Source organism: Pogoniulus pusillus, chromosome 3, assembly GCF_015220805.1.
Source record: "Pogoniulus pusillus isolate bPogPus1 chromosome 3, bPogPus1.pri, whole genome shotgun sequence".
Classification (NCBI taxonomy): Eukaryota; Metazoa; Chordata; class Aves; order Piciformes; family Lybiidae; genus Pogoniulus; species Pogoniulus pusillus.
The window spans coordinates 31,698,146-31,715,123 of record NC_087266.1 but is presented as its reverse complement, the minus strand read 5'-3'; the positions used below and the strand labels follow the sequence as shown (position 1 = coordinate 31,715,123).

At 42.1% G+C, this 16,978-nt stretch overlaps 1 protein-coding gene across 2 annotated transcripts in view; it reads right to left on the bottom strand.

Moving 5' to 3' along the window:
- Window positions 1–16,978, bottom strand: part of TBC1D4 (TBC1 domain family member 4) — a 133,029-nt gene that overhangs the window by 50,503 nt on the left and 65,548 nt on the right. For both annotated transcript variants that reach the window (XM_064174011.1, XM_064174020.1), the window contains exons 2-3: window positions 4,708–5,310; window positions 3,337–3,426 (exon numbers count right to left, since the gene is read on the bottom strand). In XM_064174011.1, the coding sequence (XP_064030081.1) occupies window positions 3,337–3,426; window positions 4,708–5,310 (693 nt within the window). The remainder of the gene's footprint in view (window positions 1–3,336; window positions 3,427–4,707; window positions 5,311–16,978) is intronic.

Below are 16,978 nucleotides of genomic sequence, written 5' to 3'. Positions count from 1 at the left end.
GTCCAGATCCCTTTGCAGAGCCTTTCTACTTTCAAGTAGTTCAACACTCCCACCCAATTTGGTGTCATCTGCAAACTTATTGAGGGAGCACTCTACTTCATCCAGGCATCTTTATCCATTGATAAAGACATTCAACAAGATTGGACCCAAAAGTGAGCTCTGAGGAACACCACTTGTGACCAGCCACCAACTGGATTTAACTCCATTCACCACCACTCATTGAGCCCAGCCATCCAAACAGACTTTACCCAGTTAAGTGTCCACCCATCCATGCCATGAGCAGCCATTCTCTCCAGGAGGATGCTGTGGAAGTGACAAATGCATTACTAAAGTACAAGTAAAGAGAATCCACAGCCTTTCCCTCATCCACTAAGTGGGTCACCTTGTGACAAGAAGGACATGAGGCTGGCCCAGCATGCCCTTCATGAATCCATGCCGACTGGGCCTCGCCATGTACTTGCCTGCACATGCTGCACAATGGCACTCAAGAGGATCTGCCCTGGCACCAAGAACAAACTGACAGGTCTGTAGTCATTCTTCCAGCCCTTTTCATAGATGGAAATCGTGTTTGCCAATTTCTAGCCAGCTGGGACCTCCCCAGCTAGCCAGCTGCTGGTATATGATGGAAAGTAGCTCAGGGAGCACTTCTGTCAGCTCTCTCAGTACCCTCAAGTATATGCCATCTGGCCCTGTAGCCATGTGAATGCACTAATGAAGTGTAAATAGTACATTATGTTCCTCAATTGCTACTATCTCCATCTCAGGTTTTTTAAGAGAGTGACTACCCTTGAAAGTTTTTGGTTGCTCTAGGTTCTAATCTACATACACAAGTGTTGGTCATCAATTATACTTGCTGCTTTGACAATTATATGGAGTGTGGGTAATGAATTGAATGCAGCAGGTTAATGGTACTTAACCTACTGAATAAAAAGTTCTACTAGACCAGGCTAAAAGAATCCAGAAGGTAAGCTGAATAGAATGTCTCTCCTCCATCGTTTGTAAAGCTTAGAAGAACAAACACTTTTAAGCTGCAGTCTCACAATATGCAGTAAATCACAGCTCTAAAAATCCATAACAGAGGAGCCCTGTGGCTAGCACTGAGCTCTCCAAAGTAGTACTGATGAGGTTTACGCAACCAAATCCTCGGTCTTGAACAAATTAACATTTCATTTCTATTGAATATAGAACACCCCACCAACTTCTCTAAAATAGATGTTTTGCATTAAAACAAAACAAAATCAAAACTCCTACAGTATTGTTAGTGACTGCTCGAATTGTTTGCAAGCATGCAAAACAACAAAAGTTTTGCTCTAAAGGAAAGCGGAGGTGGAGTGAAAAATTAGACCTCATGTTTATTTAGCTCAGTACACTCGCAAAGCAGAAGACTCCAGAACCACTGCTTTACCACCTTCTTTGATCTGTGTTTATTAAAAAGCTAATAATACATCATTGGTTGATATTACTGTTCCATTCTATATTTGCCCTTGTCTTTTTTCTCTATGAAGAGCAATACAAATCATAGAATCACAGAATTGTCAAGGCTGGAAGGGACCTCAAGGATTACCTAGTTCCAATCCCCCAGTCATAGGCAAGGGCACCTCACACTAGATCAGGTTGCTCAGAGCTACATCCAGCCTGGCCTTAAAAATCTCCAGGGATGAGGCTTCCTCCACCACCTGGGCAACCTGTTCCAGAGTCTCACCACTCTCACAGTGAAGAACTTCTTCCTAACTTCCAGTCTGATCCTACCCACTTCTAGTTTTGTTCCATTCCCCCTAGTCCTATCACTGCTTGGCATCATAAAAAGTCCCTTACTACCTTTCCCATAGGCCCTGTTCAGATACTGGAAGGCCACAAGAAGGTCATCTGGGAGCCTCCTCTTCTGCAGACTGAACAGCCTCAACCCTCTCAGTCTGTCTTCACAGGAGAGGTGCTCCAGCCCTCTAATTATCCTCATGGCTATTCTCTGGACACACTCCAGCATCTCCACATCCTTCTTGTAATGGGGGCTCCAGAACTGGATGCAGTACTCCAGGTGGGGTCTCACCAGAGTGGAGCAGAGTGGGACAATTACCTCCCTCAACCTGCTGGCCACACTTCTCTTGATGAAGTCCAGGATCTGATTTGCTTTATGGGCTGAAAGTGCACACTGACAGCTCATGTTGAGTAGTTAAATTGCAGATTCTGTTTAAGCATCTGGATCTTTAGTTGGTGGCTCAAGTCTCCACTTGTGTTACAAGTAATAACCAGCTCTTAATTGCTATTATCATTGGTAGCAGTCATGCAGGAGCAGATTTGTTACTAACATAAAAATGAAAGCCTTTGCGGGTGAAATACAGGTTTAGACCATGTCAGGAATTGTACTTTAAAGTGATGCATATCCATGACAAGTGAGAGAAGGTAATAAAACAAACTTCAAAATAAAAAGTGCCAGAAATAAGAGGTGCTGCAAACCAGCAAGATAGAAAGGTGAATCCCTCAGCCCTGGCATCTGACTTTTTGAACATGTATTTATTTATTACTGGACATAGCTAGGTTCAGCTATTGACACATTCTTCAGGAGAAATAACACAGAAAGAGTAACTGCTGATTTTTGGAGAGCTGACTTGGTGTTCATCTCCTTTCATTCAGGATGCTTTCAGGAGCTTAGTTGCCCAGAAACAGCACGCTGAGAGCACCCTAGACAGAGATTAAGCTACTTCCCATATTATATCCAATGCTCTTTCAAAACAGAGCAGTTTACACTTCATTTTCTGACCAATGATTGAAGTTGCCACTACCACAGCTTAGACTGATGATTCTGAGCTTATCTTTTTCTGTACTTTAGCTACTTGAGAATCACACTGCATTACTCTTCCACAGCATCTACTTGAAGCTGCTACCAGATCAGTGAAAGTCACAATCTGACTAACAGCTCTCACTCTTTTAAGGACAAATCAGTACTTCAAGTCTGCTGCAGGCATTCATGAAACAACAGCAGTTTAATATCCAATTTATTTAGTTGCACTCCCCAAAGAAGCTGATGCATCAAGCAGGATCTGTATAAACATTTGTCACAATTACTCAAAATCCCTCCTCTCCTCTTTTAAATTAAGGAGTCAGTGAGGTAGGTCAGCAATTTACTTTTGTCCAGGGTAATTTCAATAGGATAAACTATTTATCTCTTTATATTAAATTGTTTATAATTGGCCTTTGAGATTGAATAAAGGAAAACTGCACAGTATGTTGAAAAAGAATTCTACCATTTTTTCCCCTGCTGCCTGTAGACCAGCAGAGCAATCCATTTGAGGAACAAATAAATTCTTTTTTTTCCCTGATGATCTACATGTTGCTTACCTGAGAACATGAGGAGATATCTTTAAAATTCTTTTCAAGCACAACAGATTTGGTGTCCGGACTGATCAGGTTAACTTCAAACCTTCCAACCTATGAGGTGCAGGGTGATGGGAGGAGAAGAAAATTAAGTCTAGTTTATGAGTGTCTTGAAGGCACAATACTAACAGCAACAAAAGTGTCACAATCTAGCTCTGTCTTGTTTGCTCAGAGTACCTTCAGCACAACAGCTTATGCAGCAAGAACAACAGTGCCATAACCCCGTCTATGTTAAGTAAGAATACTTCAGCAAGAACAATACACTCAGTTGAATAGAAAAAATACTTGGGAAAAAAACAGCTTCGTTTCCCCCTCCCCTCCTTTTCTTTTTGATTTATTTAGGTCCGAAGATCACATATTTGACATACAATACCAAAGCTTTCAGTAAACAATGTGACTAAAGTGAAAGTTGGAATAAAAATCAGAATTTGAAGATTCTGGTTTTTTTCAGCTGTGTCATAGATCAGCAGAAAAAAAAAAACTATGTTGAGCATAAGGTGATAATTTTTGTTTCTGTAATAATTCCAGATGAGAAAGAACACATTCTGTTCACCAATTAATTCTCAAGTACACGGAACTTATTCCATAGACCTCAGGGACTTTTTCAGCTAAATCCTTTTCATTTCTAGTGATAGCTGTGGCTTTCTAAAGGGCAATGCATTCTCACTTCAGTTAGCATTTCCCCAAGAGAGTGAAAGGCAAGAAAGATCTTTAAAGCAAATGGAATGACAAACCCCAAGCATTTAGCCCCCTGAAATTCTTAAGTCCAAAGATCTTTTATTTTATGGGTCACCTCCTTTAAGTGCCCTTTTGTTTTCTCAATACAAGCTCCAAAGATGTCAAAGGTGCTTCAGGCAAGAGGTCTGAAGGAAGAAGCTTTCAGATCAGAGACATTTGAGTACTCATTTGGGACTGTCTCAAACATAAGGCTGTGAAAGCCTTACATGAAATTGTGAGCTTCTTTTTAGTTGCTCATAATAGCAATAGTTGCTCACGTGTAAGTCTTGATTCTTTTTATGAAGGAATAGTCACTTTTTTTCAGCTAGGTCTTCGATCTCACCAGAAATGCATGGAAAATAATTATTTACCTAGAAACTCTGCTCCTATATGTAATTACTGCATAAGTAATTCCTTTTTCTTAAAATGAACTCATAAGTTGAGGTGAATTCCTTAAGAAATTTCAGTTACTTATGTCCCAGTCATTTCTGAACAGATAAATAAATAATTGTGACAAGTCATGAAACAGTACTGCATCTGTTTTACTAATTTTGCAAACTTGGAACTGCACAGGGGAAGATACTGTGAAAAACTAACATGAAATTGCTATATACATACCTGGAACAACATTGTCCTGTTCTTCTCAGAATCAGAAGGCTGAACATGACTGGGTGCACTTGCATGTCTTCTCCGTGCCTGTATTTTCAGGCTGGTGTCATGAACCCTTCTTTGTGTAACAGCAGTGACACTGCTGCACCGGGAGCGAAACTCTTGTTGCTCATCAAAGCCAGAGTCCTCTAAAATTCGCTCTGGAAAGGAGCTACGAGTGCTGGCCAGGTTGGCCAAGTTGGTCTGGCTGCCAATTGTAAACATTGCAGCATGCCCTGCAGCATTATTTGGGCTCTCCAGCTCCTCAAATGGGCTATCTAATGGAGAAGTTGGCATATTTCCCTCACACAGGGCTAAGTCCAAGCTTGATTCATTATTCCGCTGCTCGTTTAAGAGCTTCAGGCGTTGCTGCTCATGAAGGCTGAATTTCTCAATGCAATCATCTATTAGTGTGGAGGGAGCTTTCTTGTGAGCCACTGTTACCTTTCCACAGTATAAGACCTCAAATTTTTGAGAGTCATAGAAGGCATCTTCACTATCCTTACTTGGCTTGGCATCCTCTTTCAGTGCTGCTTTGGAGACTTGTCTTATGCTGCTGATGACCTCAGAAACCTAAAGGACAGCATGAAAGGTTTGTTTAGTATCCATAAATGAGATAGAACAATGATATATAACACATCTTTTAATCTAAATATTTACAGAAGTTGCTTCTTCAGTGGCTGACTTTGCTTCTTGGCTGAAAATATAAAACCCAGTAAATTCTGTATTCTGTAGAGACAACTTATACAGTGGAAGCAACGCAAAAAAAATTCTATTTTTTTCATGGAATCCTGTTTCAGAACATAAAGTCCTCTATGACCAGAAAGCCTAGGGACAAAATTTTGCTTTTTCTTTTTTGCCTACTCTCTTCTGTAGTCCTCTTCTCATGTCAGCATTTCTTGCTGATGTATTTTGCATTTTGCTCTGGTTTTGTCTTGCAGAGCCATATATTCCCTTCTTAGGATAGTTGTGTAAAAAACTTCTTGAAAAAGAGACAAGCAATTCCATCAGTTTCAACTGATACTTCTGGAATACAGGCCGCAAGTACATGGAAACTTTACCTAAGTATCATGTACAATCACATTAGCTTCTGTTTAACACTTACTATAAAAACCTTGCCCGATCCATCCTATGACTTATTTTTAAGGTTATGTTTCCCTGCTATCTCAGTCATCACACAATTAAAAAGCAGACCCAAATCTCTCTTTCCCTCCATCATTATTACCTACAGATTCCTATTATATCCTGTGAGGCTAAACTGCGCATTTCCATTACAAACTCCTGATTTCAGCCCTGTATTACTCAGTCTTTCAAGAGAGGGTATTCCTGATTTTATCTCAGTCACCTTGAGAAGGTATATGCCTATCAACATGTTTAATATGCAAGCTGTTTTTCATTTTGCCTTCACTAAAGAAGACAAGGACTCACCCAGTTCTACTGACTGCAGATCACAGTCATCCTAGTTGCTCTTTTAACAGTACCTACCCTCTGCTTAACTAAACTTCCTTCTCACTAGGTCTCATCACCCTCAGAAGGATCACAGGATGTCAGGGGTTGGAAGGCACCCAAAGAGATCATCAAATCCAACCCCCATGCCAGTGCAGGACCATACAATCTATCTCAGGTCACAGAGGAATGCATCCAGGTGGGTTTGGAAAGTCTCCAGAGAAGGAGACTCCACAGCCTCTCCAGTGAGTCCATTCTAGTGCTCCGTGACCCTTACAGTAAAGAAGTTCCCCTTTGTGTTGAGGTGGAACCTCCTGTGCTGCAGCTTACACCCATTGCTTCTTGTTCTATCCCAGGGAGCAAATAAGCAGAGCCTGTCCCCCCACTCCTGACCCCCAGCCCTCAGATATTTATCAACATTTATTAAATCCCCTCTCAGTCTTCTCCAGGCTAAAGAGCCCCAGGTCCCTCAGCCTCTCCTCATAAGGCAGTGCTCCAGTCCCCTAATCATCCTCTCCAGCAGATCCCTGCTCTTCTTAAACTGGGGAGCCCAGAACTGAACACCATACTCAAGACAGGGTCTCACCAGGGCAGAGTAGAGTAGAAGATAAGGAATGGCATCACATTACATGCATTGGGCAAGTTGCTAGTGAAAATGTGATCAAGACAGAATATCAATCACAGGATCACAGGCTCACAGAATGTTAGGGGTTGGAAGGGACCCAAGGAGATCGTCCAGTCCAAACCCCCTGCCAGAGCAGGACAATACTATCTAACACAGATCACAGAGGAACACAACCAGACAGGGCTTGAAAGGCTCCAGAGAAAGAGACTCCACAACCTCTCTGGGGAGCCTGTGCCAGTGCTCTGTGACCCTTACAGGAAAGAAGTTCCTCCTTGTGTTGAGGCAGAACCTGTTTTTCTACAATTTACACTCATTGCTCCTTGTCCTATCCCAGGGAACAAGTGAGCAGAGCCTGTCCCTCCCCTCCTAGCCAGCCCTCAGATATTTATAAACATTTATCAAATCCCCCCTAAGTGTTCTCTTCTCCAGACCAAAAAGCCCCAGGTCCCTCAGCCTCTCCTCATAAGCCATGCCCCCCGGTCCCCTAATCCCCCTCCTCAACCTCTACTGGACCCTCTCCAGCATATCCCTGCCCCTCTTAAACTGGGGAGAACAAAACTGAACACAGTATTTAAGATGAGGTCACAGCAGGACAGAGTAGAAGGGGAGGAGAACCTCCCTTGATCTGCTGGACACACTCTTCCTAATACACCCCAGGATTCCATTGGCCTTCTTGGCCACAAGGGCATCTGGTGTCCTTTACAAAATAAATCAGTTTTCAATGCAATCAATCAATAGCTTTAGTACTTCTTACAATTTTTGTCATACTTATAATATTTAATAATTTGTTTTCCAAATTATTAAATATTATACTTCATATATATACTTCAAAGTTATCCCTTTGGGAATATATAAATATTCCCAAAGGGATAACTTTGAAGTAACACCATAATAAATAATCCATGCTCTCTCAGTATTGCTTTCTTTCAGCCATACAAAACCAGTTGAAACTTGCTAATCAGGCAGAAATCTCCTATGCCAGTACTTTTGCAAGTCACAGTGGAAAATTACCTCTTCTTAATCCCATTACACACTCATTGTCCACTGGGCATTCAACTCAAATCTGCCTCCAGTTCATTTATTGCAAAATGAAGTTCAATTATCCTGAGATCTACTGGTCATTTGTCTCTCATCCCTATAGATGTCATTGTCATCTCAGTTTTCAATGAGGCCAAAAGTTAGTCTTGATATGAAAGAAACACTACAGTGCATTTATCTTCACTCACCATTGCTACTAGGCTGCTTTACCATTGCCCAAGGTAAGCTTCCTCACAGCCATGCCAGCTCAGATGGTCAAAAACAATTCTCACTTTATACATTCTGGTTCATATTCCGAGATGCAGCCACTTTTTCCACTGCTCATTCCTCTATAGTCTGTGTTTGAAGAAGCTCTACTGTTTAAATCCCTTCTCTGTTTTATCAAAATTCAAAGATGTCTTTGCTTTAATTAACATTTCTCTTTTTAGAATCCAGAAGCTGTTACGGGACAACTCATGTATATTACTAAGGACTGTGAGAAATTAGAATTCTGTTCAAAATGCATGAATTCTACACACAACCAAATGCAATAACCATCAGCTGAATTCTACACACAACTAAAAGCAATAACCATCAGCTGTTTAGTCAGAAATGTGGATTTTAAAAAAAGTGTTCCACCACTTCCACTCCCCTAGCTGGGCTCTGCCACTTTCTCATCAATTCTAAAAGACTGGAGAAGAAGGTATTGAGTCTTTCTGAAGTTACCCAATAGCCTCCTAAAACATACTATCCTCCTCTTCGTTTGCCAGTGAATATGCACATGGGCTGGGGATAAGAAACTTATATCTCTACAACAGGACTCCCTATCCATCCCCTCCTCTCTGAGATATCCTCCACAAATGTACACACAGTTTTAAGTAATTGCAGTTCTACCTAAAAAAACCCAATATCCCACCATCCTGCCATTTATCACTTAGTTTCCTATGTCCACCTTTTCCAGATCATACATACTCTTCAGACACTTATATTTGTGTTGCAATTACTGTTTCACAAGCCCTGCTCTCTGTACAGCTTTTGTTTCTGCCCACCACATAAATCGCCGAAGTATTTTCACTTCAATGTGGAGGGATCCTAGCATTAGAGCAGAGGTTTCAGCTAATGCTGCCCAACTAATCTTTATTCCATGCTTTCTTTAGAAAATCTTTTTTACAAACTATGTTATTTTTCAGACTGCGCTCTGATCAGTATTTGCTTTTTTCCCTAATTATCCACGAAATAAAAGTGATAAATAGAGGTGAAAAAATGACACCTATTTAATCTCCATAATTACAAATACTTTCCTCATACACAGATAAAAAGCAAAGCAATGTGAAGCAGCGAATCACAATGGACAGCAAATACCTGTCAGGCAGTCCAGAACCAGTCCACAACCAGTTCCAGGTGCTCGTTGGCTACTTCATGAATTCCCTAGATAATATGGTGTGGAAAACAGCTTCAGGTTTAAGATGTAAGACAGATTCTAACATTGCTTGTCACTTAGCCATATATATGGACTTTACTGGTCTTTGGTGTACAGGAATAAGTGTATGGTGATGACACCGCATCCAATGATTGACAGTGTGCCAGCTTGTACTTTTAGACCTGACCTGCTTGCCTTCCAGACTGATGCCATCTTATCAAGAACCAAGAACCACTACCATCTGAGTCATACTTGATCAGATTACAGTATTTTCATTTAACAGAATCATAAAAGATTGGAAGAGAGCTCCAAGATCATCCAGTTCAACGTATCACCCAGCCCTGTCCAAACAACTAGACCATGGCACTAAGTGCCTCATCCAGTCTTTCCTTGACCACCTCTAGGGATGGCAACTCTATCACCTTCCTGGGCAGCCCATTCTAATGGCAAATCATGTTTTTACCTCAAGCAAAAATCATCACTGGGATCAAGTGTATAAGCAAGAGATTGCATCTGTATTTCCCCCAAATGCAAGATACAGGAAAAGTTACAAAATTACCAAACATGTGACTTTTTATGCCTTTATTTGCCATGTATCATTGGGGTTTGACATTTTGTTCCTTTGTATATCAAGAAACTCCAGTGACAAAAGTTTCACCATCAAAATTGTGTAACTTTTTTGGATTTTGGATATTAGCTTATTACCTGTCAATGCCAAAACTGCCAGGCAAAGTTAGACAAAATTCTAAGCACAGTAGAGGTTTCAAAATACTACATTAACAAGATGAAAACTGTTTAACTACTTTTAGAAATCAGTTTAGTAATATTAAGGAGACAGACTCCAGAAACATGCAAACCTCAATTACGTTTCCAAGTTCTACTATTTCCCTGCAGCAGCCACATGAAATTAAGCAGCTGAAGAGGAAAAATGAAAATTCTGTTTCTGAAATCCATAGGGCCACAGCAGATATTCCTGGTCAGATATTATCAGCTGTTTCTATACCACAGCGCCAAATTAAAAGGTTAAAAGAGTTATCAAATAGTTGTTCAGCATTTACCTGCATATAAAAAACTTGAATCCTTACAGTATTTAAGCACTTAATCTATTTAACATATCCAGATTTTTTGTTGTCAGGCCCTGGAGATAGTTAAGTCAAAGCAGGAGACTAAAGTAGAGGAGGATAGGTAGTACGTTTGCAGGGTGAGTGTTGCGGGCCACAGTAAACAAGCTCATAGACCAGTATGGTTTTGGGACTCATCACGAGGGTCTTCAGGAACAATTCAATATGAATTATGCCAAAGCCATTTATTGATCATAACAGCCCGTATTTATACACTCAGCCAGTAGAGCACACGCCTACACATTAGCATAATTAGTCAAGGACAGCCCACCACATCTGCATAAGTACACACCTTGTTATTCTCGTTAGCAAAGGTGCATTATCTACCCCTTCTGACATAAGGTGGCCAGCTGCATGTGAGAACCAAGGCCTGTTATTACAAGGATCTGCCTGTTGTCTCTTCTCTTCACTCCATTCCCACAGCGGTCCTGCACCTGCACCCCACAACTCTTCTGCATTCCCACAGGTGAGAAAGCCACAATTGCAGCCTGAACCAAGGCAGTGGTGCTAACATTGGGACAGTCAAAGAAGACTTAATTCTCCCATGCTTTGCCTCTCCCATGTCCCATGGACTAGGTGTCCGTCACCTTTTTCCAAACATTGCTGGGCAGAGAGGAATACGATGCTGTCACAAAGGGAGTTGCAAAAGTACATTGATAGGACAATACAAGCTTGTATTATTATAAGAATCTGAAACCCATATCTTAAACATGATAATCATCTTAAACTGACATTCTAAATGTTGTCCAATATATTATATTTTTTGACCACAAGATATAAAAAGTCTATTAACATCTCCCTTCTTGAGATGCTTGAGAGAAATGGATAAGCTCCCAAACTGGAAGCTACAAGGTCCTTAAGGGCTAAAACCCAGGAGCATACACATCACCAAGTAAATAACCAAAAAGTTGCCATAAAAACAAAAATCTTGACTAGCTTTATGAAGAGGTAGATAGATATTGCATGTTATGTAGATGAAGGAACTTAACATACATTGCAACACCACATGAAGCTTTCTCTAACTGAACACTGACTTTGCCAAGTAGTGATAAACTGATACCAAACAGAACAGGCACAACAGTGTCAAATGAGCTTTCTTCCCCCCCCCCCCCCCCCCCCCCCCCCAGGATGGCAAGAGCTGTATGTGGTACCTGGGGGCAACAGTAGCAGTGCTTGAAACAGCGCTCATACTAACTCTTATGTTTCTGAATAGAGCAAAGAGAACTCAGAGAAGGAGAGATTCTTTTTCAGGTCCTGTCCTACCAAAACCCCCAAATGTAAGGACACAAAAATGTACAGATGGACGGTGGGTACAAGACTAGACCTGTGATACTAGTTTGGCTCCTCAAATGTAAGGAATCCTCCAAAATCTGGTTGAGGAGAAAAAAAACCCAATCAAATACCCAAACCAACCAAACAACACTGTGAGGTAAGAGATAAGTACGAAGAGTTCCACAACAACAATTAAGAGGCAATATTTCACTACAGGGAAACATAGAGCCTAGTAAGTCTGATTAAACAGCAAAAAACCTCAAACACTTGGGAAACCAAATTAAATCTGTTATTATTCATATTTGTTAGCCTAAGACTGTATGACTGACTCCTCACTCAATTAGATCTGGTTATGTGTGTTACAACATTAGCTGTACTCAAAAGAGATGGCACTGGTGTGCTAGTTTGAAGCAGGCTAGAATGCTTTGGTGAGAGAAAGTAGATAATTGGCTGTGAAATGAAAACAACGGTTGTGTCTCCTTTCCCTCACAGTCTCGCTGAGAGCTATGGGAACAAGAAGGGTAAACATTGGATAACTTTTGCCATTTTCTCACTCTGCTTTTGGCTTCAGACTGAACCACATCTCCTTAACCTCGCTGCCACTAACCTTGTTTCTTAACCTCTTGGCTGAACCTCTTTTCTTCCTGAGAATTGGGGTAAGGTTGAGAGGGGTAGGAGGAGGTGCAGGGGTGGTTGAGAGTCCCTTCTGGGGACTCAGGTTTCTGGGAGGGGAGTTGTGTTTCTGTATTACTTTTAATTTGTATATTTCTATATATAACTGTATATACTGTAAATAGCTGCTTGTATATTGTGCTAGATGTAAATAAATAGCTTCATTTATATTCCCAGAGCCCGTCTGAGTTAGCTGGGTGTTTCTAAAAAGTGTGGGGGGGGCAGGATAGAAGCCAAACCACCACAACTGGTCAAGTTCTCTATGTCCTACAGTAAGATTCAGTTTAGAACATATGAAGTAACAAGTTACACTGCCATAAGCTCTGTATACTATAGACAGTAGAGTTTTGTTCAGCTGAAATGAAAGATGGCATCAACTTCAGCCAAATCATCTCCAAATTCATTCCATCTCTCCCCCAAGAGTAGTACTACACTGTTCAATGCTTCTGTGCATAGTCCTGCCAAGAACCATTCTACATGTGTCTACTACAAATCAAGAAATTTCACTGTGCTCAACACCACAAATATATTTTCATGTTGGAAACATCAGTTTCACTGATGTAGCTAATTTAAGCTCTTTCACCTGACTTTATTAAAACCAAGGAAAGAATTAAAACCAAAGTGATGACTACAGAAAAATTACTGACACCAAATGAAAAACTTTCTTTGAAGGGTTTTTCATGTCACACAACTTGGTAGGATTTTTTCACAATTAATGCCAGTTTTATCAACCCTACCTTAAAACCCACAAAAAAAACTTCAGTTAGGAAGTGTTACCACCAATGTCTTTAAGTTGCAAAACAGAGAGGCTATCAAGGCTACTAAACCATACATGCTGCAGCCAAACACTAGAACAGTTTGTTACAACTCTGGAATAGGCAGAATATTTCCATGGCGATACTGAACGCTTTCTTTAAAGCAGAGACAGGAGCCGGAGTACTAAAAAACTATATACACTTCCTTTGAATTCACAACAGCCTCCACTGAACAAAGGCGGAACTCCCTGTTTGCTGGAGAGAGAACATTCAAACGCACCCCGCAGTAATTACTGTGCAGTGCTTTCAGTTTTAAGCGACACTTAGGACTTGAACACTACAGATATTGCAATGAAGAACTAAACTCACTTGTTGTGTATCATTATTTCCACTGCTGGACCGAATTTCACTGTGCAGTGAAGCTGCAGCTTTTGTTAGTTTGTCTCAAGCTTCTGCATGGAAAATGTCAGTCTGGAATGTATTAACAAAGCACAAATGCTCTTCATACCATAGGACTTATAAACATTAGTACGGCTGTGAAGTACTAATCTAACAAATATGTCTAACAAGTCTGGCTACTTAATGACAGCAGTTTTAGCAAGGCAGCTATTTTCAAAGCAAGGAAGAAGCTGAGCCCCTCTCACTCCATTCCCACATGAGGTGTAGTGTCATATCCCTTCCGCAACACAGAGATGGAAGATGAACGGACTTCACAAGCGCACGCTACAGTCAGTACCTTCTGGTGTGGGCTCCGGTTCAGAAGCACAGGCATGTCCAATCCAAAGTGTCACCAAACCTTACTGTCACAAACACAAGGGCTCAGGAGGAGATTCCCGGGATAAGAGGGTGCAGAAAAGAGTGGCAGTCACAGCATTTCCCCGCGTTCAGTTCATGATACCACAGCACAGTCAGAGTTCCATGCACCAACCGTTATACTTCAAAAGCCAAGTATTTCCTGACTCGGGGCTGGAAGTACCCGCACTGCTTCAGATTTCAATAACAAGATCTAGCTATGTATACAAACAAAAGCGAAACAGGATATCATCCAGAAATTAGCAGTTGTGCTTTGCTAATTATTGAAACAGTCCAACGCCTAGCAAGCAGAAACTAGCACAATGTGAGGAAGAAATCAGGAGCAATCAGACATGACTCTCCTTTCAGTTAGTGTTAAGTGGAATATTCACAAGTAGGAGAGCACAGACACAACAGCAAAAGACGAAGGGAGACAAAATAAGCCAGAGAGCACATCCTGCTCGTTTGACACCGAGAAAAAACTCTTATCTCACACAAAAACACATTCAAATGACGGCCCAAGTGCAGATATCAATAGCTATTCTCAACCAGAAAGAAGGGCGGGAGAGGGAAAAAAGCTGTTTTCTTTTAACTGCTATCCAGTTAGCACAGCACTGATCACCCAGACATTTTATACTTCTGCATATCTAGCAAATTGCTGCTTCACAGGCTTGTGACAGTGATCCACTTAATTTTCTCCATTTAAAAACACATCTTTCCAATAAAGTCCATCTCAGAGTAATTCAATTTAGGCAGTCATGCAAGCAAATTGTTGCTTTTGCTTTAGTTTAGAAATTAGAAGAATTTGTCCCCATCAGCTGGCTCACTGCTGAAGGAATACTGACCATTTTATGGAAATGAGGATTTACAGCCAAAAGAAATGCTATCCAAAGGGAAAAGAATAACAGCCAAACTGCCAAATGTTTACAGAGCTCACCTGCACTTAGTGTACTTCTAAGAATACAGTTTAGAAAACTCTAAGTCAAGTTCTTAGCAGGCAGTAAAACGCATCTGCCATCAACTCAAATTCATTTACTGCAAGTCTGGGCTAACAAATCACAGGCCCAGCAGCAGGAAAACTGGGAGACAGGGGACAGCAAAGAATGACTCAGAGAAAGCAGCTTTTTGAGCTTCAAGATGGCTGTTACCCCCGGCAAACAGTGCTTTCATATTTCTGATGTTTTCTCCAGGTTCATGAAGATAGCCAAAGCAACAGAGAACTTGAGGAATGAGCCAAAAATCCAAGCCAAAAAAAGGAATGCAGAAAGCTTTCTGTTCAAGAATCAGAGCCTTTTTACTTTTGCCTGACCTGTGTTTTTTTTCCACCTGACTGGTCAGAAGTCAGTTAGGTTTGTTTCTAAAGAACTACTACAGAGTAATACGCATTGAGCCTCACACCATACACTAGGGAGATCACATACTCCTTCTGAGGGCAAAGCTGAAGCTTACCACTAAAACAGCCTAAAGAGAGAAAATTTTAAACAGGCAAGCTTAAGTGAAAAAAAAAAACCAGCTCTCAAAACAAATCTTACTTGAGATCAACCCAAGAACTTATGCTGTTTAGTTCTGACACAGCCAACAAGCAGAAAAAAAGTCTAGCACAATTGCACATCTTATGAATCATAGAATCATAGAATCAACCAGGTTGGAAGAGACCTCCAAGACCATCCAGTCCAACCTAGCACCCAGCCCTAGCCAATCAACTAGACCATGGCACCAAGTGCCTCTTCCAATCTTTTCTTGAACACCTCCAGGGACAGTGCCTCCACCACCTCCCTGGGCAGCCCATTCCAATGCCAATCACTCTCTCTGCCAAGAACTTCCTCCTAACATCCAGCCTATACTTTCCCCAGCACAACTTGAGACTGTGTCCCCTTCTTCTGTTGCTGGTTGCCTGGCAGAAGAGACCAACACCCACCTGGCTACAACCTCCCTTCAGGTACTTGTAGATAGCAATGATCTCACCCCTGAGCCTCCTCTTCTCCAGGCTAAACAGGCCCAGCTCCCTCAGTCTCTCCTCATAGGGTTTATGTTCCAGGCCCCTCACCAGCTTTGTTGACCTTCTCTGGACACATTCCAGCATCTCAACTTCTCTCTTGAATTGAGGGGCCCAGAACTGGACACAGGACTCAAGGTGTGGCCGGACCAGTGCTGAGTACAGGGGCAGAAGAACCTCCCTTGTCCTACTGGCCACACTGTTCCTGATGCAGGCCAGGATGCCATTGGCTCTCTTGGCCACCTGGGCACACTGCTGGCTCATCTTCAGCTTACTATCTATCAGTACCCCCAGATCCCTCTCTGTCTGGCTGCTTTCCAGCCACTCAGTCCCCAGCCTGTAGCGCTGCTTGGGGTTGTTGTGGCCAAACTGCAGAAGCCTGCACTTGGCCTTGTTAAATGTCATCCTGTTGGCCTCTGCCCACCCATACAGCCCATCAGGGTCCCTCTGCAGGGCTCTCCTACCTTCCAACAGATCAACACCTGCTCCTAGCTTGGTGCCATCTGCAAACTTATTGATGCTGGACTCAATCCCCTTGTCCAGATCATCAATAAAGATGCTGAACAGGACTGTGCCCAGCACTGATCCTTGGGGAACACCACTAGTGACTGGCTGCCAACTGGATGTGGCACCATTCACCACCACTCTCTGGGCTCTGCCATCCAGCCAGTTCATGATCCAGCATGGAGTGAATCTGTCCAAATCATGAGCTGCCAGCTTGGCTAGGAGCTTCTTGTGGCAGATGGTGTAAAAGGCTTTGCTGAAGTCCAGATAGACTACATCCACAGCCTGACCCACATTCATCAGGCAGGTAACCTGATCATAAAAGGAGATCAGGTCAGTGAGACAGGACCTGCCCTTCCTAAACCCATGCTGGCTGGGCCTGATCCCTTGGCCATCCTGGAGGTGCTTTGTGATGGCACTCAAGATGACCTGTTCCATCACCTTGCCTGGCACTGAGGTCAGGGTGACAGCTCTGTAGTTTTCTGGCTCCTCCTTATGACCCTTCTTGTGGATGGGTATCACATTGGCAGCTTCCAGTCTCCGGGGACCTCTCCAGTGAGCCAGGACTGATGATAAATGATGGAGAGTGGCTTGGCCAGCTCATCTGCCATCTCTCTCAGC